General features: G+C 48.4%; 1 protein-coding gene and 1 long non-coding RNA gene across 4 annotated transcripts in view; one reads left to right on the top strand and one right to left on the bottom strand.

Moving 5' to 3' along the window:
* Positions 1–1,565: 1,565 nt before the first annotated feature.
* LOC117067145 lies at positions 1,566–6,918 on the top strand. Its single transcript, XR_004430624.1, has 2 exons — positions 1,566–2,615; positions 5,760–6,918. It is a non-coding gene; the product is annotated as an uncharacterized LOC117067145 (long non-coding RNA).
* Positions 3,991–26,458, bottom strand: part of SP2 (Sp2 transcription factor) — a 36,474-nt gene continuing 14,006 nt past the window's right edge. For 2 of the 3 annotated variants that reach the window (XM_033183305.1, XM_033183308.1), the window contains 7 exons: positions 20,733–20,809; positions 18,992–19,966; positions 12,762–13,074; positions 10,638–10,812; positions 10,192–10,385; positions 6,671–8,004; positions 3,991–6,069 (listed from right to left, as the gene is read on the bottom strand). In XM_033183305.1, coding sequence (XP_033039196.1) covers positions 7,904–8,004; positions 10,192–10,385; positions 10,638–10,812; positions 12,762–13,074; positions 18,992–19,966; positions 20,733–20,809 — 1,835 coding nt within the window. In that variant the 3' untranslated portion in view covers positions 3,991–6,069; positions 6,671–7,903. The remainder of the gene's footprint in view (positions 6,070–6,670; positions 8,005–10,191; positions 10,386–10,637; positions 10,813–12,761; positions 13,075–18,991; positions 19,967–20,732; positions 20,810–26,458) is intronic. The other variant, XM_033183307.1, reaches the window with a different exon arrangement.

The following is a 26,458-nucleotide window of genomic DNA, read 5'->3' as shown; positions in this document are numbered from 1 at the left end:
TAGAACGGGAGCTCCTTGATGAGAGGGACCACATCTCTTAACTTTCTCTGGCTCCTTCTCACAATCCTAGCCCACAAGGTGTGCTCAAAAAATGCTAATCTGTAATGTTTATGCATAAACCACTTTTGTTAAGCTTTTCAGTATGATGGGTGTTAGGTATGGTGAGTGAGGTGTGGAACTTTTTTGCACCTGGTGGGAGCAGGGCTGAATGTGTATTTTTGTTTTTTGTTTTTGTTTTTCTTTCCTTTTCTTTTCTTTTTTTGAGACAGGGTCTTACTCTGTTTCCCAGGCTGGAATGCAGTGGCACACTCATAGCTCACTGTAGCCTTGACCTCCTGGGCTCAAGAGATCCTCCCATCTCAGCCTCCTAAGTAGCTGGGACTGTAGGCACACACCACCATGCCTGGCTAATTTTTTTATTTTTGTAGAGGGGTCTCACTATGTTGCCCTGGTCTCAAACCCCTGGGCTCAAGCAGTCCTCCTGCCTCAGCCTCCCAAAGTGCTGGGATTATAGGCATGAGCTGCTGTCCCCGTCCACGAGTGTTTGTTTACTGGAAGGATGTTGAGCTTCAAAGGCCAAGTGAATTAAATCAGTTTCAGTCCCCAGACTACCTGCCTTGGTAATTATGGTGTGGGCCACAGGCAGTAAGTGTGAGGAGGCCTGGTGGTGGGTTTTCAGGCAGGCCCAAAGGACATGGCCTAGCGGCTTCCTAGTTTCCTTTGAGAAATCCTGCTTGGTCCCTGCATTTGGCTTGCCCTGTGGTCAGTTCTATTTTCTTTTGCCCAAGGTTCCTATGAGCAGGTATTTGACCCTCTTCTCCAGGCCCTGAGTCACCACCATAGTCTACCATGGTTTGCTTCCTTTTTTTACCCACAGCCCTGTTCATTATTCCATCCTCCCAAGCTCACTTCTGCCTCTTCTACTCCGTGAGGACCCCTTCACCTAGGAAACCCAATTGCCACCTGTCCTGAGATTACCGCAGTTCCTTCAGTGACTCACCCCAGCCCAAAGACCTTGGTTGAATTACAAGTGTTCTCTGTCCCAAGGCAGCATCTCATCCTGAGTTAGGTTCCTCAGCATCTGTGTTCTATCAGCCATGAGCCCCTGATGGGTCTGGGGACCTGAGATGGTGTAAGTGGCAAGGGGCAGAATGGAGGTGGGGCCATAGCTGGCAAACTCTGCCTAGCAGGTGCCCACACCTCTCATAATCTCCAGAATCTCAGGGTCCTAGTCACCATAGTATGTGCTGTCCACTCTGATTCTGATGCTGCTTGGGTGATCTTGTTCCATTTGCTTCATTTTTTACTTCTCTATTCCAGGTCTTCCATTCCATTCTATTTGTTAAAGTAATTTTAGACTTACGAAAAAGTTACAAATGTAGTTCAAAGATTTCCCATACACCCTTCACCTACCTTCCCCAAATATTAAGATCTTACTACCATAGCACAATTGTCTACATCAAGAAATTAACATTGGCACACTACTATTAATTAAACTACAGAGGCCGGGCATGGTGGCTCATGCCTGTCATCCCAAAACTTTGGGAGGCCTAGGTGAGCAGATCCTTGAGCCCAAGAGTTTGAGACCAGCCTGGGCAACATAGGGAGACTCCAACTCTACCAAAAAAATAAAAAAGCAAACTATGGGCTTTTTTGAGTTTCACTCCTTTTTCTCCCACTCATGTCCTTTTTCTGTTCCAGGACCCAACCTTGCATTTAGCAGTCCTGTCCCCTTAGTCTCCCATCTGTAACAGTTCTCAGTCTTTCGGCTGCTTCGTCCAGGTCTCCCCAGCTGAAGAATAGGTGTGGTATGGGGAAATGGGTCCGCTCACTTTGGAAATGATGTGGCAGCTTGGTTTTGGAGACAGGACAAGAGATAGGGCTGGTCTTGGGCAGGGTGTTTTCCTTAGGGCAGTGTGCACTAGGAAACTTCTGCCATATTCCCTTTTGCCTGGGGTAAAGGACGATGCTGCTAAGAAGTTGTATCTGTGTGCGTGACCACAGCTCACTTTCTCACCATGAGCTGGGGAGCCCAGGGTGTCCCCTCGAGGACTCCGTTATCACAGTTCTATTAAACTTCGGGCCTGTCTCCCTAAAAGCTCCCTGGCATGGGGTGGGTGGCCCTGCTGTGCTGAGTAAGATCACCTGCCTGTGGGAGGACAGTGTAGAAGACACACACCTCATGGGACCCTGGTGTGGGCACTGCTGTAGGAGGTGGATCTAGCCCCCTCTGACTCTGCAGAGGAGTCTGTGTCCAGTCGACATCATGGCCGAGCTCTTCTAGGACTGGAAATTAGGAAGAGACTGAGACAATGTCAAGATGAATGACTGGGGACTGGGCCCTCTTACTGTGCTGCAGGACAGCAGTGGACCTAAGATAGAGCTGACCCCAAACTCAGGGGTGTACATCACACAACTGCAGTCTGCAGAGCTGTCACAGGTGTCACCTGAAAAGCCAAGGCTGATGACACAATGGATGCTCACCACTTCTCCTGGGGGTCTGCAGCCTGTTCTTTCACTACTGGGCAACACATTCTTGCTGACACTGCCACCATGAAAAGCTGTTTGCCTGCCCACTGGAGGGGTCAGTGCTGGTCTAAGGTCCTCTAAGAAAGGTCAGTGTGTTGGGGGCCTGGTGCAGGAGAGGAACTGAGAACCCTGTTCACCCCTTACAGGCAGGGAAAGCAGCAGAAGCAACAGGCACTTGAGCCTTTGGACCCTGAGGCCAGTGGTCTAACCCCTAGGGGCTGTCCCACTTGCTTTGGACAGTTGCCTCCTTCCACTTTGATAATCTCTTGGGCAGTAGGTTAAACTGTTTGGGGAGCTGGGTGCAATGGCTCACGCCTGTAATCCCAGCACTTTGGGAGGCCGAGGCAGGCGCGTCACCTGAGGTCAGGAGTTCAAGAGCAGCCTGGCCAACATAGTGAAACGTCGTCTCTACTAAAAATACAAAAAATGAGGCTGGGCATGGTGGCTCATGCCTATAATCCTAGCACTTTGGGAGGCCGAGGCGGGCAGATCACTTGAGGTCAGGAGTTTGAAACCAGCCTGGTGAACATGGTGAAATCTTGTCTCTTTAAAAAAAAAAAAAAAAAATAGCTGGGCATTGTGGTGGACGCCTGTAATCCCAGCTACTTGGGAGGCTGGGAACAGGAAAATTGCATGAACCCGGGAGGGCAGAGGTTGCAGTGGGCTGAGATCGCGCCATCACACTCCAGCCTAGGCAACAGAGCAAGACCCTGTCTCAAAACAAACAAACAAAAAACGTTTTGGCCATTGTGATCCTGTAATCTGGGGAAGGGAAGACTGAGAGGTAGGAGGTTGTTGGGGTAGAGAGGATGTCACTGGCCAGGGAAGGAGGGGATGGATGATGCAGAAGTCAAAAACTGGTAGCTTGAGGGCTGGAACTGGTCCTGCTGTATTTTTAAACAATCGAGCCAACATTGGAAGATCAGATTCCACCCCAAACTCCACATTTCTGGCTTCTCTTACAAAAATCACAAGAGTTGGCATTCTCACACAGCACCAACTGGCCGAAGCAGAGTAGGGGCACCCCCTGTAGTAGGGGGTGGATGTCCCAGTTTTGCAGTCACACACTCCAACATTTGCCCTAAGCCGAGGGTCACTGACATTGACCACAGTACTTGCTTTGTTTTCCTTATGGTTGAAAACAGTTTCCCTCCTGGTCCCTGAGGCACTGGGGTTGCAGTGGGCCTGTGTTAATTAAGGTACATGCGGGAGTCTATTTTGAAGCTGAAGAGGAAGAGGGGGGTTGAATAGCAGTAGGGCTTGAGGTGAACCCCAGGAAGAAGAGAGAATAGCAGTGGGGCTTGAGGTGAAGCCCAGGAAGAAGAGAGAACAGCCGTGGGGATTGAGGAAGCCCATGCTGACTAGGAGGGCTCTGAAACACAGGTGGAGGGAGGAAGGCGAGGGGTCCCAGACCACTGCTCAGGAAGGTTCTAGTGATGAAGGAGCCAAGATCAGACCAGGTCTTAGGAGGCAGAGAAGATGCCTTCATTTTTATTCAGAATTGAAATAACCAACAGCTTAACTTCTTTGGCCCAATTTCTGGGTGTGGCAACTTTAAGGGACAACCTTAAAGGGGTCTCAGGTTTGGGCATTGGTTCTCAAATGGAGAACCCGAACACCCCATTCTCTGCACTCAGACCAGGACAGCTTGCATCCATTTGCTTAGGGCTCCTACACACCCACCCTGGGCTTGGGGCTAGGTCTGAACCCTTCTCTTGCTCCATCCCGTCTTTCTCAAAATATGTCATGTGTGGTGGGCTGTAACTTCAGCACTGTCCTCAGACAAGCATGGGGCCTCGCAAGGGCACTGGAAAGATTATTATTTTCTTTCTTTCTTTCTTTCTTTTTTTGAGACAGAGTCTTGCTCTGTCACCCAGGCTGGAGTGCAATGGCATGATCTCGGCTCACTGCAACCTCCACCTCCTGGGTTCAAGCAATTCTCCTGCCTGCCTCAGCCTCCCAAGTAGCTGGGACTACAGGCATGCGCCACCACGCCCGGCTAATTATTGTATTTTTTAGTAGAGACAGGGTTTTGCTATGTTGGCCAGGCTGGTTTTGAACTCCTGACCTCAAGTGATCCACCTGCCTCGGCCTCCCAAAGTGCTGGGATTACAGGCACGAGCCACCGTGCCCAGCCAGAAAGATGATTGTAAAAATGGACTGGGTGGTTTGAAGGAAGGGCAAGGACGACCCATTTGCTGGTCTGGTTAAAGGGGAAAAAAAATGAAGTATATATAATGCCTGAATTTGCCTTTGGGAGGGAAATCCTGCCCAGTCCCCATTCCAGGCATGGAATCCTGGTCTCTGGGATAATGAGCGCCATGTCAAGTCTCAGCTGGACAGACAGGAGGGGCATGAGGGATAGACTTTGGTGGACATGACGCTGGGGACAGTGGAGGACAGAGAAGGAACCACACATGTGGGACCCCCACCCTTGTGCTGCACCCAGATTTTTATCAAGGGCCCATCAGGATCAGGTGTCTGTGTGGGAGCCTCTTGCCCAGAGTGAGCTTAGACTACATCACACCTTCAACAGTTCCCCTGCAACTCTCAAATAATGGATAGGTTAAAGCCTGAGGAGGGTTAATTTGCCCACAAGTCTTTCTGTGCTTTCCTCGTGCCATCACTCAGCTAGGCAGAATACATTCTCTCGCTTTTAACTCAGCCATCCCAAGGGAGGCAGAGATGATCAGACATAACTTTTGAACCCCCATCTCACTGGAGAAGGCAAATCCTACACGGGACATGCTCGTCCTGCCCAGCTGGGGGTTGGCATCTTCATTTCCAAATGATGCTGGGAAGTCTGGTCAGTTTCTGTACTGGAAGCATAAAGCACATGGCTTGGAATCAGCTCCCAGGAAAGGATCATTCTTTGTGCCTGAGAGCAAAGCCAAGGGAAACATGTGGCAGAAAGAGGTCACTTTGTTAATATTCCCCTTCTCTCCACCAATCCCCTTATTCAGAACACAGCAAGGCAGGTTTCTAGTCATCCAGTCCACCCATGAGGAATAAATACACCTCATGTCCCCCTGCTGCCAGTGCAGTGATGAGATGCAGGGCTGAGGGGCTGAGGAAGACGCTTCTGTGTCAAGGTAGATTCCGTTGGTGGTCTAGTATTGCCCAAACGGCTTCAGTAGGGATAGGAAAGGCCCCCTGCTTGTGAACAAAGAAGAGGTGAAGGGCAGAGAACCTGGATCCATCTGAGATCCGTGGGCTTTTTACTTTTTCAGCCATTTGAGGGTTGACTGGCTCTAAGGAAAAGCTGTTTGCTGGCAGACACAGGTGGCTGGTGACAAAGGGAGCAGAGCAGGGGAATGGATAGCTCAAAACGAGCCTCACCACTCCTGAACAGAACAGTAATCCCAGTTGTGTCCTTCGAGGGTGAGTGAAAGCACATGCTGTCCTGTACATGCTTGAGGCGGACTTGCCTGTCTCTTCAGGCCGGATGCTCTTCAGGGCCCTGTGGGGCTTAAACACATGTACTGAGCTAGCTCCAATCTTAATCTGCACAACATTGCAACCCCTGAGTTCCTATTAGCTCTGCAAAACAAAGCAAAACAGATCCCCACCAAAATTTCAGATTTGCAGCATCTGCTAAAACCAAAAGGCACAGTCAACTTGTCGTCCTCTCTGGGTTACTGGGCAGGGGATATAGAAGGAACCAGAATCTGTGGCCAGAGTCCTCTCTTGGGTAGAGCTGGGCTCCAGGCCTCTCTAGCTGCCAAGCCCTCCCAGGAACCTGCCTGGCCCTTCACTTTGGGAAGGGACCTTGGCCCTTGGGGAAATGCATTTTTGCCAGACTGTAGCCTTCTGGAGGGGACTGAGCCAAGGCCCCATTGGCTCTCCTCTCTGAGCCTCTTGCTACTGAGCTCTGAGGCCAATGCCTTCCTCCAGGGGTTGGGGAGGTGGGTGGAGGAGTTAACTTGCTGGCTGAGGTCACTGCTGTGACTTGGCTCTTTGTATCTGATTTGTGTACAGGCAAAACTGACTTACAGAAGAAAAAAGCAGGAACACCTACATTGGGCCCTGGCCCTTGGAGGTGCTCTGGGGGCTCGTGCCAATGTCGTGAGGTACATGTGGCTGCGGCCCCTTTTGGGCATGTGGCCTGGGTTTGCTGACGGTCAGGAGGGTAAGGTCCTACCTTGATCCCAGTGTGGCTCGCTCTGAGAGACCACAGCTCCCTCCTCTGGAGTCCCCTCTCCGAGCTCTCCAAGGGAAAAGACAAAGGAAGCCGAACTGCCAAGTTGAAGATTTTGCCTCAGGCAACTAAATTTATTAGCAAGAAAAAATTTTTGTCAGCCCAGCGCTGACCAACAAAGTACGTTAATAAAGGATAACAAATCTGTCACTTAATTCATAAAACATACCTCAAGCAGTTACAACTAAAAATAAAGTTGGATTTTTGTTTAATTTAAAAGCCTCAAAAATAACAAGCAATATGTTTTTAAACATGTAGTAGACACAATTGTCTATTATACAATATACACTGTACACAAGTAGAGCTTGGGCCGGGCAGGGGTGAGGTGAAGGGAGAGGGAGGAGGTGCAGGATGGGCAGGTGCTGTTATCTGAATCCAGATTTGAGTTTAAATGCTGTGTCATTTAGAAAAGGGAATTGCTAGAGTGAGAAAAAAATTCATATGCTCATCATTGCCCCCAACCCTCAACTGAAAGCAGGCATCGGGGAGGTGAATAACAAGGAAAGGAAAAAGGGAGCAATTAAATAAAACTTTAAAGCACACACAGTACACAGTGTTCATCATCTGAAGTAGAGAGTATAAGGCAACGTTCTCCATAGAAAAAGAGGGGGTCAGGAGGAGTCGGTGGGTATCTTTACTTTTTAAACAGAGCTGGAATGTGCTGGAGGAGAGATTGTGGCGGGGCTGGGCACATGGAGTGGAAGTGGCCCCGAGTCTCTCCAGAGGTGGGTGCCAAGCCCCAGGGCTTCCACAGTGGCCGGCAGGGCCAGGGAGGTGCAGGAGAGTGGGCATGGCACGATGCGACTCCGGCAGTGTTGGGAGCGGGGATTGGGGTGGAGGGTGGGGGCTCACTTTGCTCCTCGACGGAGTGAAATGCATGTTTTTCCTTTGGAAATAAGGGTTCCCACGCGTCCTGGTTTAGAACGTCTCATTGGGCACGGCCAGTGTCCACAGTCTGGGCAGGCCGGGAGCTCGTGGTAAGGGGAAGGGCCAAGGTGGAGCCAAGGGGCTTCAGAAGGAGGACAGGGAGCAGAGCCCCTTCCTGTGGGGACAGTTGCAGAACAGGAGTGGGGCTGAGGGCAGGCCCAAGGCAGCCACAGGGCTCCTTTCCATCAGGGGCCCAGGGAGGACACAGGCAGGGGATTGCATCTTTAGGGCCTCCCGCCGCAGTTGGCCTTACAAGTTCTTCGTGACCAGGTGGGTCTTGTAATGCTTGGTGAGGTGGTCACTCCTCATGAAGCGCTTCTGACACTGGGCGCACTCGAAGCGTTTGTCCCCTGGGAAGAGGAGATGCCCATCACCCACAGACCCTGGGCACAGACCTTGTCTCTGCCCAAAAAGGTGGGGTGCGTGTAAGGGGCACCCAAACAAGCTGACGTAGCCTTGTCACCACATTCTGCCCACCTCCTGCTCTCACATTTGCTCCCTGGTGCCTACTCATCTAAATCTTTTTTTTTTTTTTTTTTTTTTTTGAGATGGAGTCTCACTCTGTTGGCCAGGCTGGCGTGCAGTGGTACAATCTCCGTTCACTGCAACCTCCACCTCCCAGGTCAAGCAATTCTCCTGCCTCAGCTTCTCAAGTAGTTGGGACTACAGATGCCCGCCACTGCGCCCAGCTAATTTTTGTATTTTTGTAGAGATAGGGTTTACCATCTTGGCCAGGCTGGTCTTGAACTCCTGACCTCAAGTGATCCGCCCACCTTGGCCTCCCAAAGTGCTGGGATTATAGGCCTGAGCCACCACGCTTGGCCCTTACTCATCTAAATCTTTATCAATTCTCTTTTCTCTCTGCCCCCCATTTGACCTCTCCAGTCTATTTTGTTTCCATTCCTTGTCCCTGGAGCCCCTGCACCTAAGAGTCTTCCCGTGCAGGGTTGTCTCCCTGCTTTCTTCTTTTGTCTCTCTGACTTTGAACCTGGATCAGCATCCTCCCCATCGCAGGAAAATCCTGCTCCACCCTGACCCTGCCAGCCCTAAGCACTCAGTTGGAACCATGTTGACCCCAACTGCTTTCCTGTGGAGTGCTGGCTCCTCTGCCTTTTGGGGAGTAGGACCTGTCTCACCACACTGGTCGGGAGCTGGAGCTCTGGGTCACGCTTCCCTCAGCCCTCTAGCCCTAGGACAGGTGTCTGCTCACTGCAGGCATTCACTATAGCAGTGTTTGCCAAACTGTGTGTGTGGACCACTGTGGATACCCAGGACAAGTTCACGTGGCAGATGTATGAACTTTTTTTTTTTTTTTAAGAGATGGGCTCTCGCTATATTGCCCTAGCTGATCTCAAACTCCTGGGCTCAAGTGATCACCTGCCTCAGCCTCCCAAAGGGCTGGGATTACAGGTGTGAGCCACTGTGCCCAGCCTGGATCAATATTTTTAATAGTTTTGCATTGATTTGCTAGTACCTAAAACTATAACTGTGATATCTCACTTTGGGAGGTAGAAGAGGGAGGATCAACTGAGCCCAGGAGTTTGAGACCAGCCTGGGCAACACAGTAAGACCCTGTCTCTACAAAAATTTTAAAATTAGCCAGGTGTGGTGGTGCACGCCTGTAGTCCTAGCTACTCAGGAGGTTGAGGTGGGAGAATTGCTTGAGCCCAGGAGTTCAAGACTGCCGTGAGCCAAGATTGTGCCACTGCACTCCAGCCTGGGTGACAGAGTGAGACCCTGTCTCAAAAAAAAAAAGAAAAAAGAAAAAAGAAAAAAAGCTGTGGCAGGGCCTGGGTTTGAACCTGGCTGCACCAGTCACTAGCTGTGTGATTGGGCCACCTCTCTATGCCTCAGTAAAATGGGCATCAACAGGCCGGCGCAATGGCTCACGTCTGTATTCCTAGCACTTTGGGAGGCTGAGGTGGGTGGATAACCTGAGGTCAGGCGTTCGAGACCAGCCTGGACAACATCGTGAAACGCCGTCTCTACTAAAAATACAAAAATTAGCTGGGCATGGTGGTGGGTGCCTGTAGTCCCAACTACTTGAGAAGCTGAGGCAGGAGAATTGCTTGAACCCGGGGGGTGGAGGCTGCAGTGAGCTAAGATCGTATCACTTCATTCCAGCCTGGGCAAAGAATGAAACTCCATCTCAAAAAAAAAAAAAAAAAGGCATAAACATAAACAAAGTATCCTCCCATAAAGTCCTTACCAGGATCAACTTTACAATCAGTAAAGTGCTTAGTACTGTGCCTGGCACACCATGTCAGTGTTTGTTAAATAACTATGCTGACATGGCAAAAGTCATCAGGTTGTGTCATGCAATGACAACAATTCCTTTCCCATTACTTGGGGAAACAACAGTGATAACGGAATGGCTTGAAAATAATTTCCTATGTTGTCCCTGGACAGTCTGTAGCTCTTGCTCAGTGTGGCAGTTCTAGGAGTGTCAATGTTGCTAAAGCTGGTAGAGTGGGGGTGGAGGGACAGGCAGGAAGTTGACCTGTATGGTTGGAGGGTCCCGAAGGCAGGGGGCTGACCTGTGTGGGTGCGAGCGTGCCGCTGGAGCTCGTCACTCCGTGTGAACCTCTTCCCACAGAAGAACCAGTTGCAGACAAAGGGCCGCTCGCCAGTGTGCAGGCGCACGTGGGCACGCAGCAAGGACGTCTTACGGAACGTCTTGCCACAGTCAGGGATGTGGCACACATGCTTCTTCTTGCCCTGCTCTCCAGACCTGAGAATTGGGGTGAGGGTAGAGTGGACGGAATAGGAAGAGGAGAGAAAAAAGGTAGAGGACGGGGCAGGAACAGGATGCAGTGAGGATGTGGGGTCAGGTCAGGAGCACAAGGAGGCAGGGGGCAAGGTGACACAGAGCTGCCAGCTCCTCCCTGTCTGATCTGTGCCAGTTGCAGCTCTGAACAACTGTTCAGGAAGGGTTTGGGGAACACAGGCCAGCCTTGTAGCTTGGCCCCTCTCCTTGAATTACCTCTTCTCCCCATCCTTGCAGTTGGGACATGTGCAGGCCATGCGGCGCCGCTTCTCCCCAGGCTGGGTCTCTCCGGCCAGGGCTTGTTCCATTTGCAGCTGGATCTGGGTGGGGCTCAGCCCACTGATGGTCAGGTTGTTCCCAGAAACATTCTGCACTGTCAGCTGCTGCTGCCCTGTGGGGACAAAGAGGGCAGAGTTCAGGGCGAGGAAGCCTGAAACCTCGAGTCAACCCTTCTGCCCTTCTGCGCAAGACAAAGATGATAATCATAGCAGCTATTTTTGAGAGCCTGCTATACGGTGGATACCGTTTTAGGGACCTTGTATGTATTCACTCATTTAATCTTCATGACCCTATAAAATAGGTACTATCAGCACTTTACAGATGAAGAAACTGAGGCTCAATAACATAGCAAGATCACACAGCTAGTAAGTGGTAGAACCCAGATCTGAACCCAGGAAGCCCATTTCAAAGTCAGTACCCTGAACCACTATACTATGTAGGCAGAATTTGCTTCAAAATATTGCCCACATGATTTCAGTTGGGAAGGGACTTGTCTTAAGACATTTCTTCCTGAATCTCCTCCAACCTTAGGCCCCTGTGAGATACCAACTCTGCTTTTAGGAAAGTCTCCAGAAATTTCTGTTAAAAAGACAGAGGTCACAGGCTAGGTACAGTGGCTCATACCTGTAATCCCAGCACTCTGGCAGGCAGGACAATTGCTTGGGCCCAGGAGTTCAAGACCAGCCTGGGCAACATAGGGAGACCCCCACCTGTACAAAAAACTAAAAAATTGGCTGGGCATGGTGCTACATGCCTGTATTCCCAGCTACTCAGGAAGCAGAAGTAGGAGGACTGCTTGAGCCCAGGAGGCTGAGGCTGCACTGAGCCATGATCTTGCCACTGTACTTCAGCCAGCATGACAGAGCAAGGCCTTGAGGCCATGTCTTAAAAAAAAAAAAAAACCCAAAACACACACACACACAAAAGAGGACACAGTTCTATGGGCTTTGGGAAAAATCAGATGCTCTAGGATGCCTTATCCTCTTGGGGGTCACCTCAAGAGGGAAAAGCAAATGTGTTAAAGTGCTAAAAATTCATTAAGGATGGGCTGGGTATGGTGGCCCACGCCTGTAATCTCAGCACTTTGGGACGCTGAGGTGGATGGATCATGAGGTCAGGAGTTCAAGACCAGCCTGGCCAAGATAGTGAAACCCCGTCTCTACTAAGAATACAAATATTAGGCCAGGCGCGGTGGCTCAAGCCTATAATCCCAGCACTTTGGGAGGCCGAGACGGGTGGATCACGAGGTCAGGAGATCGAGACCATCCTGGCTAACACGGTGAAACCCCGTCTCTACTAAAAAATACAAAAAACTAGCTGGGCGAGGTGGCAGGCACCTGTAGTCCCAGCTACTCGGGAGGCTCAGGCAGGAGAATGGTGTGAACCTGGGAGGCGGAGCTTGCAGTGAGCTGAGATCCGGCCACTGCACTCCAGCCTGGGCGACAGAGCCAGACTCCGTCTCAAAAAAAAAAAGAATATAAAAATTAGTGGGGCATGGTGGTGGGTGCCTATAATCCCAGCTACTCGGGAGGCTGAGGCAGAGATCGCGCCACTGCACTCCAGCCTGGGTGACGGAGCGAGACTCCATCTCAAAAAAAAAAAAAATCATTAAGGATGAAGAGAAATTCAGAGAGCTCCCACTACATAAGGAGCCATTTTTGCTAGGTTGCTCTGATTTTTCCTCTGGTTATTTGCAAGGCTGGTTTCACAGTATAAATCTCACCACTGAACTGAAGTGCAGCACAAACTGTTCCGACTGCCAGGGGCTCCCTTTTCTTCCAACCTTAACTCAAAGCTTTCTCCTCCAAGAAGCTGTTTTTGCGTTTGGATGTTAGTTGGAAAGTTTTCCGAGTACATCTGTCTTCTCTGTCTTCAGCTGTCAGATGGGGACATGTGCCTTAAACTATCTCTGAGTGCTATCGTTAAGGCCTAGGTGAGAAGCTGCAGGTGGACGTACCCTTAAGCTATGATGGACAGCATCCTCACTATTGTTACTGGAAATCCCGGGGCCAGCCCATAGTTTCCACCTGCCAACACCCTGGCCACAGGGGCCATCCTCACCGCCTGTGTTGGTGATGGTGACAGGCACGCCCTGGACCTGGACACCATTGATGTTGATGGTCTGCATTGCCTGGGCAGCTGCCGCCAACTGGGCTGCATTCAGGCTGATGATGCTCCCGGCGGGGGCAATCTTTGGCAGGGGACGCTCTTTTCGGAGAATTGCAGCTGAGTGCTTTTTGCTGGTCCCACTGAGATGGGGAGCACGGGATGCAGGGCTGCTACAGGTGGTATTAGAGGTGGCTGCAGCTGTTGCTGGGGGGCTGTCCTGGACAAGGACTGTCTGCACCTCACCGGAAGGCGTGCGGATGTAGACCTGGGAGGGGCCAGAGGAAAAAAAGTCAGTGACCGGAAAAGACTGGGTTCCTGGGGCTTTCAAATGTCCCTGCCCAAGTGAGAACTGGGGGCGCCTGACAGCTAAAAGTCTCTTCAATTCACTCAAATCTACATTTATACACAGCTAATGCTCAACAAAGGGCTGCTGGCATCCTATACTATGCTGGCGAATGTTGACTATTGATTTGAAATCAAACGTTGAATTTACTTAGCATGGAAAAAGGTAATTGCCAAGAATCAGAATTGGAGATTTAGAAGGCAGTGCACTGTGAATGACCATCAAACAAATGACACAGGTTCATTTTAGTTTTTAAGAGCCACATATTACAGCCCACGAGTTCCAGGTTATAGTGAGCTATGATCCCTCTACTGCACTTAGCCTGGGTGACAGAGCAAGATGCTGTCTCAAAAAAAAAAAAAAAAAAAAAAAAAATTTCTGGTCTTTGTAATCAGAAGAAGAAAAAAAAGAGCTACATATTAATGAAAAACAACTTTTCTCCAATTCAGATTGGAGAAAAATAAAATATGCTCATTGTTGGTGAGAGAGCAGAAAACAGGCACTTACTCGTATATTAGGTGTGGAAGTATGATGTGGGCTAACCTTGCTGGAAGGAAATTTGGGAATATGTATCAAAAACCTTAAAAGTATGCATGTTAGCCGGGCGCGGTGGCTCAAGCCTGTAATCCCAGCACTTTGGGAGGCCGAGACGGGCGGATCATGAGGTCAGGAGATTGAGACCATCTTGGCTAACACGGTGAAACCCCGTCTCTACTAAAAATACAAAAACTAGCCGGGCGAGGTGGTGGGCGCCTGTAGTCCCAGCTACTCGGGAGGCTGAGGCAGGAGAATGGCGTAAACCCGGGAGGCGGAGCTTGCAGTGAGCTGAGATCCGGCCACTGCGCTCCAGTCCGGGCGACAGAGCAAGACTCCGCCTCAAAAAAAAAAAAAAAAAAGGAATGTTAGAGGCTGAGTGGGACAAGGAGGGCATTTGTAGCGGGGAGGAGGGTATCCATGGTGAGTAGGGAATGGCGGTGGCAGGCTGAGGAGGGTGTCCCTATGGGAAAGCTAATGACTCTGGGAGACTGGCTGCATACCTAGGACTTACCCAGAAGGGAAGTATGTTAAGGATAACAGGAGCGAGGGCTCTCACTGTCACAGAAGGGAGTTATGGAAAGGGAGAAGGCTAGACGGAAGGCTGTGGTGCTAGATGGGAATCAGAGACATTGGTGGAAACTCATGGGTTTCAATATATACAGACAGAGAAATATAGATTCAAATGTGTATATATGTGTATGTGTATATATTTGTGTGTGTCCTTATATAAGTTTATCTACATCTATCCATGTAGGCATTGCTTTGGTATGTCTATTTATATATACTTCCTAGCTGTGTCTGTTGAGAAGGGCTAGGACCAGCTATGCCCAGTAGCAATGAGCTTACCTAGCACCCAGGCCTTAGCTTGTAACTCACATGCTCCACTAAAAGGAACCCAGGTTCCTTGGAGAAATAGCTGATTCCAGGGTTGGGGCAGGGAAGGTACAAGAAAAGCTTGGAACACTTGTACTAGAAAGTAAAGGAATGCTTACAGAATGATGGGGACTTGAAAAGATACAAGCCAGCTTAAAGGGGTACCCACTGGCCAAATCTAGGTCAATGAAAACATCGAAATAATCTTTATGGATTATAACCCAGTGAATAAAACAGGAATCTGGCCAGGTGCGATAGCTCATGCCTATAATCCCAGCACTGTGGGAGGCAGAGGCAGACAGATCACTTGAGGTCAGTGGTTCAATACCAGCCTGATCAACTTGGTGAAACCCTGTCTCTACTGAAAATACAAAAAAAAAAAAAAAAAAAAAAAATTAGCTGGGAGTGATGGTGCACACCTGTAATCCCAGCTATTGGGGAGGCTGAGGCAGGAGAAGTGCTTGAACCCGGGAGGTGGAGGTTGCAGTGAGTTGAGATTGTGCCCCTGCACTCCAGCCTGGGTGACAGAGCGAGACTCCATCTCAAAACACACAAAAAAGCAGCAATCTCTGAGTCCATAATGACATAAATAAATAAATGAGGAGGAAGAGAATGCCAGAATTAAAAAGAGGCTATCACATCCTTCAATGAGAGGAACCAGGAATCTGAGAAGAAATGGTTGACCCTAAGGCTGAGGTTGGGAAAATGTAAGGAATGAAGTTCAGATACATGCTACAACAGGATCAACCTTGAAACATTATGCTAAGTGAAAGAAGCCAGTCACCAGACACATGCTACAACATGGATGAACCTTGAAAACATTACAAATAGACCAGTAGTTGCCAGGGGCTGCAGGGAGGAGGAAATAAATGGGGAGTGATGGCTAAAGGGAGTTTCTTTTTGGGGTGATGAAAATGTTCTAAAATTATATAGAGGTAATGGCTGCACAACTCTGTGAATATACTAAAAATCATTGAATTGTATACTTTAAAAGGGTGAGTTTCATAGTATGTGAATGTCTCAATAAAGCTGATTAAAAAAAAAAAAAAGAATGAGAGCCTGTTAAAGGGATATAAGAGCCGACCTGAAGGCCGGGTGTGGTGGCTCGTGCCTGTAATCCCAGCACTTTGGGAGGCCAAGGCGGATGGATCACGAGGTCAGGAGTTCAAGACCAGCCTGGCCAAGATGGTAAAATCCCGTCTCTACTAAAAAAAAATACAAAAATTGGCCAGGTGTGGTGGCTCACGCCTGTAATCCCAGCACTTGGTGAGGCTGAGGTGGGCAGATCACGAAGTCAGGAGATCGAGACCATCCTGGCTAACATGGTGAAACCCTGTCTCTACTAAAAATAAAAAAAATCAGCTGGGCGTGGTGGCAGGCGCCTGTAGTCTCAGCTACTCGGGAGGCTGAAGCAGGAGAATTGCTTGAACCCAGGAGGCAGAGGTTTCAGTGAGCTGAGATGGCGCCACTGCACTCCAGCCTGGATGACAGAGCGAGACTCAAAAAAATAAAATAAAATAAAATAAAAAGAATGAGGAAGTGTTTCAGATCAAAAGAGGCTAAGGAGACAACTAAACATAATATGTAATACTGGATCAGATCCTTTTGCCACAAAGGAATTAGTGGGGCAAGTGGTGAAAACAGAGTGGGGTCTTGGAATTAGTAGTGTGTTTCATTGCTAATTTTCTGGGTTTGACAATTGTATTGTGGTAATGTAGAATGTCCTTGTGTGTAGGAATTAAAGCACTCAGAAGGGACAATCATGGTGGCAATTTACACTCAAATGAGTCAAAAGGAAAAAAGTTCTTTGTAAAAAAAAAAATCCTGCTGTGATTTTGATTGGGGTGATTTTTAATTCCTGGATTATTTACGACTGTGCTTCTTCTCACTTAAACACTAATCAACATCTCATCTCTTAAATTTTTTTTTTTTTATAGAGACAGGTTCTGTCACCCAGGCTAAAATGCAGTGGAATGATCATAGTTCACTGCAGCCTCGAACCCATGGGTTCAAGTGATCCTCCCACCTCAGCCTCCCGAATAGCTGGGATTACAGATGTGCACCACCACGCCTCACTGATTTTTTTTTTTTTTTTTTTTTGAGGCGGAGTCTCGCTCTGTCGCCGGGACTAGAGTGCAGTGGCCGGATCTCAGCTCACTGCAAGCTCCGCCTCCCGGGTTTCACACCATTCTCCTGCCTCAGCCTCCCGAGTAGGTGGGACTACAGGCGCCTGCCACCTCGCCCGGCTAGATTTTGTATTTTTAGTAGAGACGGGGTTTCACCGTGTTAGCCAGGATGGTCTCGATCTCCTGACCTCGTGATCCGCCCGTCTCGGCCTCCCAAAGTGCTGGGATTACAGGCTTGAGCCACCGCGCCCGGCCGCCTCACTGATTTTTTAATTTTTTGTAGAGATGGGGTCTTGCTATCTTTCCCAGGCTGGTCTTGAATTCCTGGGTTCAAGCGATCGCTAGCCTCAGCCTCCCAAAGTGCTGGGATTACAGGCATAAACTACCTCACTTGGCCCATTTCTTAGTAAATATGCAAATCTCATTCCTAGTTTTCTGATATGTGCCCCTTTTTCAAATAACTGATATTTTTTGTCTGATTTTGTGTGTATGTGTGTGTATGCATGCATGCGTGTGTGTGTGTGTGTGTGTGTGTATTGCGTCTGAAGGTTCAGCAAGCTTTTTTTATAAAGGGCCAGAGAGTAAATATTTTAGGCTTTGTGGGGCATATTGTCTCTGCTACTTAACTCTGCTACTACTGATGTGCAAGGGCAACACAAATGGATGTGCCTGCACTCCAGTTCAACTTTATTTACAAAAACAGGTGGCTGGCCTAGATTTGGCTTGAAAGTTGGTCACAGACTGCAAACCTCTAATATAGAATACAAATTTTTAAAAAATGTATGTGTCCTTGACCCACTTTTAGGGATTTATTTAGCTATAAGATTGGAAACAGCCTAGATATATACAGTTAACAAGGTATCAGTTGTATAATAATCCGCATGTTGGGATGATACAAAGCTGTGTAGTCATGAAAAAATAATGCTGTAGCTAAATCTTTCTGCATATGCATCATTATTTCCTTAGGGAAGACCTGGGATTAAGTCCTGTCCCGTCAACCTCAAGATATGGAACCTCATGGAAGGGAGGGAGGCAATGCCGAGGATGTACTCCTGAGCAGGTGCCACAATTCTTCACCTGTCAGGTAGGTCTGATGATGGGAATTCACAGATACTGTGATAAACAACTTATAAAAAAATCACTTGGCAACATAAAATATGCCAGAAGGGTGAATTCCTGTGTGACTTCTGTGTCCACAGTTCAAACTCAAGGGCTGTCTTCTCCACCTGGGAAATCCCACTCTCAGTCATTCGGTTCTCCCTCTATAGACAACGAGGTCATAAATTCCTCAATGGCAGAAACTTTTTTTATATTAAAAAATAAAACTCCCCAATTTTAATGGTAGCACCTGCTACACAAAAGACACGAGAGTCAAGGTGGAAGATGGAAGAGTGTGGGGTCTGAAGTTACAAATCTCAGTTGACTCCTGGTTCCTGTCATTTATGCCCTATTTGATCCTGGATACTTCATAAATGATCTGAGTTCTGGGTTCTCCATCTGCAACATGGGCACAATTACTGGCACTTAGTAGGCATGCACAAAGAATAAAACTTGCCTCACAGAACCAAAGAAATTCCAGAGTATTAGAGCACATTAATAAATGCCAAAAATAAGAACATTCTTGTTGAATTCAGCATCCCAGTTTGGCAGGAAGCAGTGGCTCAGCCTGGCATGGTGGCATACACCTGTAGTCCTGGCTACTCAGGCTGAGGTGGGAGGACTGCTTGAGCCCAGGAGATTGAGACTGTAATGATCGCATCACTGCACTCCAGCCAGGACAACAGAGTAAGACTCTATCTCAAAAAAAAAAAACCCTAAAACAAACATTCCAGATGAATCTAGCCGAAATATTCCTGCTATAAAGCTAGGCTGCTCTTCCTGTTTTTATCTTGTCATTAATAATGATCAGCATTTTTCTCATTAATTTTCTTACTTTACATAAAATTCTATGGACTGGAATGTTTTCATTCTTGTTAATGTTTTGAGTATGTAATTCTATAATCAAAAATAAGTGTTATTAAAAAGTATGTATCTGTCCCCTTTCTATCCCCTGAAAAAAAACCCATAAAGAAAAAGGGCCAAAATATCCCTATGTTTCATCTAATTTCTAAAGATAAGCAGTACTTGGCCCTATGAACTAAAGAGAGCCCATTGGTCAGGTAGAAACAGCCACTTACTGCCCACCCCAAAAGATACTGACTCTCAACGGTCAGATGAAGCTGGGAGATGATCAGCATCATCTTCAGAGCAAGCCAAAAAGTAGTAACCAGAGGAGGAGGAGGATAGTACAGGGAGTGTGGTACCTGAGTAGGTGTCGGCTCAGCTGCCTGGATCTGAAAGTTCTGGGAGGGCTTCTGGGGGACAGTGGGGAGGGTGGCAGATGCCGCCTGCACCACCCGCAGAGCCTGCTGGGGGATCTGCACCACCTGCTGCTGCTCGGCCTTGGGGGGCACCACCTGGACCTGCTGGACCACAGCTGGCTGGCCCCCACCAGGGCTCTGAACAATGAGCAGGTTATTTCCTGCTTGGATGATGTTGTCCGCGGTGGTCTCGATCAGCACTGTCTCCACCTGCTCAGCCACAGCCACAGGGGGCTGGGAGGCAGGAAGGCTCTTCTTCCTTGCTTTCTTGTTAGTTTTAGACAGTGGGGTTGGGGGGCTTTCAGTGAGAAGCTGAGTGGGGGCCCCAGTGTCACTGGCGTTCATGAGGTTGTTGACAGGCAGAGTGAGCGTCACATTGCCGCCCCCACCTGTCAACTTCACCACATTGGCCCCGCTCTGCACGGGGGTGGTGGTCGTACTTGACTTCTGGATGGGGGCTGGCTTGATGGGGACAGGCTTGTGACTGGACGGTGAGGGGGTGATGATGGCTTGATTGGTGCCAGGGATGATCTGGATCTGGTTGGTGAGATTGGGCTGTACTTGGATGGTTTGGGAACTGCTCGCCTGAATCTGAGGGACTGCCTGGTACTGGATATTGGCATTTGATCGGGTCCCTTTGTTGATCATGGTGGGATTCTGGATAGCGAACACCAGCTGCCCTCCAGGATAGGAGGCGCTCAGTTGTGACCCCTGAATCTGAAGTATATTTCCTTTGGAGGACAAGATTCCAAAGCTGTTCTTGCCGGGGCTGAGAGGGAGAGGGGCAGGTTTGATAGGGACAAGTTTCCGCGGTGTGGGCTGTGGGGGAGCAGGAGGTGTCACAGCAGCTTCAACTGCTGGAGGGCCAATTTTGCTACATGTTGCAGCAAGCAGGGCTAAGGGAGATGGCTGGGAGTCCTGCAAAAAAACAGCAGAGAAAAGGAGTGAGACAGGAAGGCCCGCTGCCCAGCCGCCTCTGTCCATGATCCTCTCTTCCTGGCGGTATTCCACGCCACTCTTCCCCACCTCCGTGGCAGGCATGTTGCCAGCACCCTCCCCTGCTTGGCTGCTGTCTCCCCTTCTCTACTGGTTTCTCCATTAAGTGAGGGAGAAAAGGTGGACAGTGTCTTTCTCAGGAAGGAATCCCTGGCAGCACCCCACAGACAGGGCGAACTAACAATGTGAGCTGACTTCCTACTCCCCACTGGCCTTGTTTCTAAGGACAGTGAAGCATGTTTGGCTCTTAGATGGAGTTTTGTTAGCCCACCCCAGGGACTGAGGGGTCCCTGATTGCTCAACTGAGGAAAGAAGGGAGGAAAAAAGAAATGGAGGGGCAACAGGAGGAATAAATACTTCAGTAAAGGGCTTTTTAGTACTCAGAACATGTAACTTTATAGATTGGGCTACACTTTCAAGACAGTGAGAGAGCTTCTGTTTTCCTTTTCCTTTTTTAGTGAGGTCTGGTGGAAGGAACACAGAATTTAATCCTTGTTTTTCCGGCAGCCCAACTGTGGCACCTTAGGTAAATGGCCATGGTTTCTCAGTAAAGAAAATGTGGCTAACTGAACCTTCCCCAGTCTCATAACCTAGGGTATTTATAGTGAGACAGTGAAGAGAAAGTGTTTTCGGTGAGTCTGTCCAGGATGCTGCAGCCCCAAGCCCTCGGAGTCCAGTGCCTACTCGCCTGTGTGGTGGAGGCAGCAGGCTGCAGGTAGTCACTGGGACTGACAGCAGCAGTGGCAGCCATGCTGGTCTGTGGATCTGTTGGAAGAAAAGAGATGGAGAAATGTATAAGATGCTCAAAAAGAACGCAAGCCCACTTGCCTCAGATTTTCTTTCTTTTCTTTGAGACGGAGTTTTTGCTCTTGTTGCCCAGGCTGGAGTGCAGTGGTCTGATCTCGGCTCATGGCAACCTCCCCCTTCTAGATTCAAGCAATTCTCCTGCCTCAGCCTTCTCAGTAGCTGGGATTACAGGCGCCACCACCATGCCCAGCTAATTTTTGTATTTTCAGTAAAGACGGGGTTTCACGATGTTGTCCAGGCTGGTCTCGAACTCCTGACTTCAGGTGATTCACCTGCCTCGGCTTCCCAAAGTGCTGGGATTACAGGCATGAGCCACCACACCTAGCCAGATTTTCTTTTTGCCTCTATTTGTTGCTGCTTCTCCAAGGGAAGTTAATGACTTTTCCCCAGACTTCCCCACCCTGGGTTGACAGCCTTACATCTATTTCAGTAGATTACTTTCTCCTCTCCTCAGACTCAGCCATCTGAGGTTGTGAGGACAGCTGGTCCTGCTGTCGTTGGACTGCCCCCTCCAGCCACCACAGAGTCTGAGATAACACAAAAATAACCAAGACTATACCAGGACTCTCTTCTGTAACTCAGCTATGCCCTCTCTGATGGGCACTACTGGCTCTCCATAGCTAAACTGGAACTCCTCTATGGTGGGCAAGGGGAGCTCCCCAGCTAATCCTCTAGCTCAAACTCAAGCCTCCTGTTCACTCCTGCTGCAGACAGATGCCAAAACTGGGAGGGAAGTATCGCTCAGTCAGTTTTTCGGACAAGGAGGACTGCTCCAATCCCAAATCTTGAGTGTTTTATGCTCAGCCTTCACCACAAAGGCTGTTGTCGCCAGGCAGCATATACAGCACATGGGTCAATTCTTTTTTTTTTTTTTTTTTTTTTGAGGAGTTTCGCTCTTGTTGCCCAGGCTGGAGTGCAATGGTGCGATCTTGGCTCACTGTAACCTCCACCTCCCAGGTTCAAGCGATTCTCCTGTCTCAGTCTCCTGGGTAGTTGGGATTACAGGCATATGCCACCATGCCCGGCCAATTTTTGTATTTTTAAGAGAGACAGGGTTTCACCATGTTGGTCAGGCTGTTCTCAAACTCCTGACCTCAGGCGATCCACCTGCCTCAGCCTCCCAAAGTGTTGGGATTATAGGTGTGAACCACCGCGCCCAGCCTCATGGGTCAATTATTTACGTGAATTTACACTTTTTACATAGTACAATAGGCATGGCCCCACAGGCATCAACCAAGACTCGGTAGAGCTAATGACTAACTGGATATAACAAGGAGAATGAAAACAGAGTAAATTCTATTTTTGTTTAAATGTGTATATATTTCTATATATGAATATAACCAAATAGGAAAAAGTCTTAAGCCATTATCTCCTAGTGGTTGAGTTTTGTTTGACCTAAATTTATTCTGCACCTTGTTTTTCTGTACTTTTTCATTTTCCCATGATAAATATCTTCTACTGTACTTTTTTTCTTAAATAAAGAAAAATAAGGTTGAAGAAGTAATGAAGGGACTCTCTACTGTGCACTTAAGTCATCTAAAAGAGGCCAGGTACAGTAGCTCATGCATATAATCCTAGCACTTTGGGAAGCCAAGGTGGGAGAATTGCTTGAGCCCAGGAGTTCAAGACCAGCCTAAGCAACACAGTTAGACCCTGTCCCAATAAAAATTTTTTAAAAAGAAAGAAAAACAAAAGTCATGAGAATTTTAGGAGAAAGAATCTATGCCATCTTAAAGTTCATAAATCACTAAGGAAAAGAATCTGCCCAGGCAGAATCAGGTTTCGATCCTGGACCTTTGGAAAGCAGATTTCACTAAGTACAGAAATAAGAGGGGTATTACTTTGAAGACTCAAAGAGACAAAAAGGCTCAGGGTGCATTCTGCTTGGAAGGCTGAGACGGAAGGATCAGCTGAGGCCAGGAATTTGAAGCTGCAGTGCCCTATTATCACACCTGTGAATAGACAAAACACTCCCGCCTGGGCAACATAGCAAGACCCCATCTCTTAATAAAACAACCAAAAAGGCTCAGGGGTTGAGTCCTTGTAAGGAATTTGGCAAAAAGAGGACAGATATTGGGCTGGGTGTGGTGGTTCACGCCTGTAATCCTAGCACTTTGGGAGGCTGAGGCAGGCAGACTGAGCTCAGGAGTTAGAGACCAGCCAGGGCAACATGGTGAAACCCAATCTCTACTAAAAATACAAAAAATTAGCCAGGCATGGTGGCAAGTGCCTGTAATCCCAGCTAAAAGGGAGGATGAGGCAGAATCATTTGAACTCAGGAGGTGGAGGTTGCAGTGAGCTGAGATCGCACCACTGCACTCCAGCCTGGGCAAGAGTGAGACTGTGTCTCTAAAACAAACAAACAAACAAACAAACAAACAAAGGACAGATATTGGGAAAGCAGAACCGTTCACATTTTGGCTGGCCTCAGGCTTCTCTGGAAGAACAATTCTTTTTTTTTTTTTCTTTTGAGACGGAGTCTCGCTCTGTTGCCCATGCTGGAGTGCAGTGGCCGGATCTCAGCTCACTGCAAGCTCCGCCTCCCGGGTTTACGCCATCCTCCGGCCTCAGCCTCCCGAGTAGCTGGGACTACAGGCGCCTGCCACCTCGCCCGGCTAGTTTTTTGTATTTTTTAGTAGAGACGGGGTTTCACCGTGTTAGCCAGGATGGTCTTGATCTCCTGACCTTGTGATCCACCCATCTCGGCCTCCCAAAGTGCTTGGATTACAGGCTTGAGCCACCGCGCCCGGCCTGGAAGAACAATTCTTAAATGGGGAAAGGTAAAGAAAAGGTGAAGGCACTGGACGCAGTGACTCATGCCTTTAATTCCAACACTTCGGGAAGGCGAAGTGGGAGGATTGCTTAAGGCCAGGAATTGGAGACCAGCCTGGGCAACAAAGGGAGACCCCATCTCTACAAAAAATTTAAAAATTAGCTGCACATGGTGGCACATGCCTGTGGTCCCAGTTACTTGGAAGGCTGAGGTGGGAGGATCACTTGAACCTGGGAGGTCGAGGCTACAGTGAGTAGTGATCACACCACTGCACTCCAGCCTGGGTGATGGAGCAAGACCCCATCTCCATTAAAAAAAAAAAAAAAAAAAAGGTGAAGTGGAAACTGAAGCCCTGGATAGGTGATGAGCTGGTAAGAAAGCACACCAGTGCCTTAAATGGTTACCAGGCCTGAAGTTCACATAAACTGTACTCCAGAGGAGGAGACTTTGCAGACACACCTGCAAATGTGTGTGGAGCCAGAGGGCAGCTCTGGGCAAAATTATATATGCAGATCCTGTAATATTACAGGCACTGATCCTTGGCAAAATCCTAGGACAAATGATTGAATAGTACTGTAACTACTGAGGAAAGGAAGGAGTGACCACAAGGAACAGCATTATAATATAGAAGAAAAGGTCATGCTGAACAAATCTGTTTCTTTTCATAGGGTTTTGGAAGGATACATCAAAAGCATGGTATACTCCAGGTATTTTATTTCAATAGGCATCTGGCTGACATTTTCATAATATTCTTGTGAACAAACAGGGAGGAAACTTGAGCAATATGATAGTCTAGTTTGGGGCTAAACTGAGCATGCCTCCACCTAAGTGCCGAGAAGTCTGCTGCTGCAAGGTGTCTCGAACTGGGGTGGGTCTCAGGACCCGGGTTCACAGGCATCTCTACAGAGGCATTTTTATTCTTTTCTTATGTTTTCACTGTGATGATTTTTTTTTTTCTTTTTGAGACAAAGTCTCACTCTGTTGCCCAGGCTGGAGTGCAGTGGCGCGATCTCTGCTCTATGCAAGCTCCACCTCCCAGGTTCATGCCATTCTCCTGCCTCAGCCTCCCGAGTAGCTGGGATTACAGGTGCCCGCCACTATGCCCGGCTAATTTTTTGTATTTTTAGTAGAGAAGGGTTTTATCATGTTAGCCAGGATGGTCTTGATCTCCTGACCTCGTGATCCGCCCGCCTCGGCCTCCCAAAGTACTGGGATTACAGGCGTGAGCCACTGCGCCCGGCTGATCTTTTAGGGGTTTTGCCTTGTTAACTAGGCTGCTCTCAAATTCCTGACCTCAAGTGATCCACCCACCTCAGCCCCCCAAAGTGCTGGGATTACAGGCATGAGTCACTGTGACCAGCCACAACAAAGATTTTTATTTGTTTATATTTATGTAGAAACAAGGTCTTACTCTATCACCCTGGCTGGAGAGCAGTGACATGATCTCAGCTCACTGAACCTCTGCCTCCTGGGCTCATGTGATCCTCCTACTTCAGCCCCTCAAGTAGCTGGGATCACTGGTGCACACCACCACACCCGGCTAATTTTTATATATTTTCTAGAGACGGGGTTTCACCATGTTGCCCAGTCTTTTCTCGAACTCCTGGACTCAAGCAATCCCATTGCTTCAGCCTCTGAAAATCCTGGGATTACGGGCATGAACCGCCATGCCCAGCCCAATCATCTTTTTAAAAATGAACATGGCCGGGCGCGGTGGCTCAAGCCTGTAATCCCAGCACTTTGGGAGGCCGAGACGGGCGGATCACGAGGTCAGAGATCGAGACCATCCTGGCTAATACAGTGAAACCCCGTCTCTACTAAAAAAAAATACAAAAAACTAGCCGGGCGACGAGGCGGGCGCCTGTAGTCCCAGCTACTCGGGAGGCTGAGACAGGAGAATGGCGTGAACCCGGGAGGCGGAGCTTGCAGTGAGCTGAGAGCCGGCCACTGCACTCCAGCCTGGGCGGCAGAGCAAGACTCCGTCTCAAAAAAAAATAAAAATAAAAAAAATAAATAAATAAAAATAAAAATAAAAATGAACATATACCATAGATCACCAGATAACTGCTGCATAACCAAATCCTGCACATTTCAGGGCCTGTGTGTGTGTTTACAAGTGCACTGTGTGGGCTAATTAGGACAACTTCATTCTGCACATTTAGTTCACAATACATCTGTGCAAAGTGAAAGATGACATAACTTCAGAAGCAGTGGGAAGACTGTGCCACCCTGACTGACACGCTACAGGATGGGTGTGCAGAACTCAAGGAGCCTAAGTGTCAAGTCTGTGCCGTGCTTACAAGGAAAAGCAATGATTTGGGTTCAGTTAAACATCACCCTCTCAGAATGATGCTGATAATTTGAATTTTACTGGCTTTTTTTATAGTTACATATGTGAACTTTACAGGAGCTAGATCAGTGAGCTGACACACAGATTCATGTTCATACAAAATTAAGTTGTAATATTGTAATGAAAATAATCTAAGCCATCCCCAAACCATTTTTCCTTTAGAGTGGTGGTGTTCAAACTATCAGACCACAAACCACAGTTACAAAAACAATTTGCACCAAGACCCACCATATGCATACATACACCACACATTCTTGTCCCATGCTCACGCAATGAAAGTTTCCTGAAACAAAACTCCCTTTTTTTAAGGGAGTTATTTCATTTTCTTAAATGCTGGCTGTGACCCACTAAATTGGTTTTGTGCCCTACAGGTTGGAAAACTTAGGCTTTAGAATGGTATTCACCACCCAAGTTCGGCAAAGATCTAGATGACAAGTAAAACTTGCAGATGTTGGCGGGCGTGGTGGCTCACGCCTGTAATCCT

The sequence above is a fragment of the Trachypithecus francoisi genome, unplaced genomic scaffold (genome assembly GCF_009764315.1).
Source record: "Trachypithecus francoisi isolate TF-2019V2 unplaced genomic scaffold, Tfra_2.0 Lachesis_group20, whole genome shotgun sequence".
In the NCBI taxonomy this organism is placed as follows: Eukaryota; Metazoa; Chordata; class Mammalia; order Primates; family Cercopithecidae; genus Trachypithecus; species Trachypithecus francoisi.
This window is presented reverse-complemented; position numbering and strand designations above follow the sequence as displayed.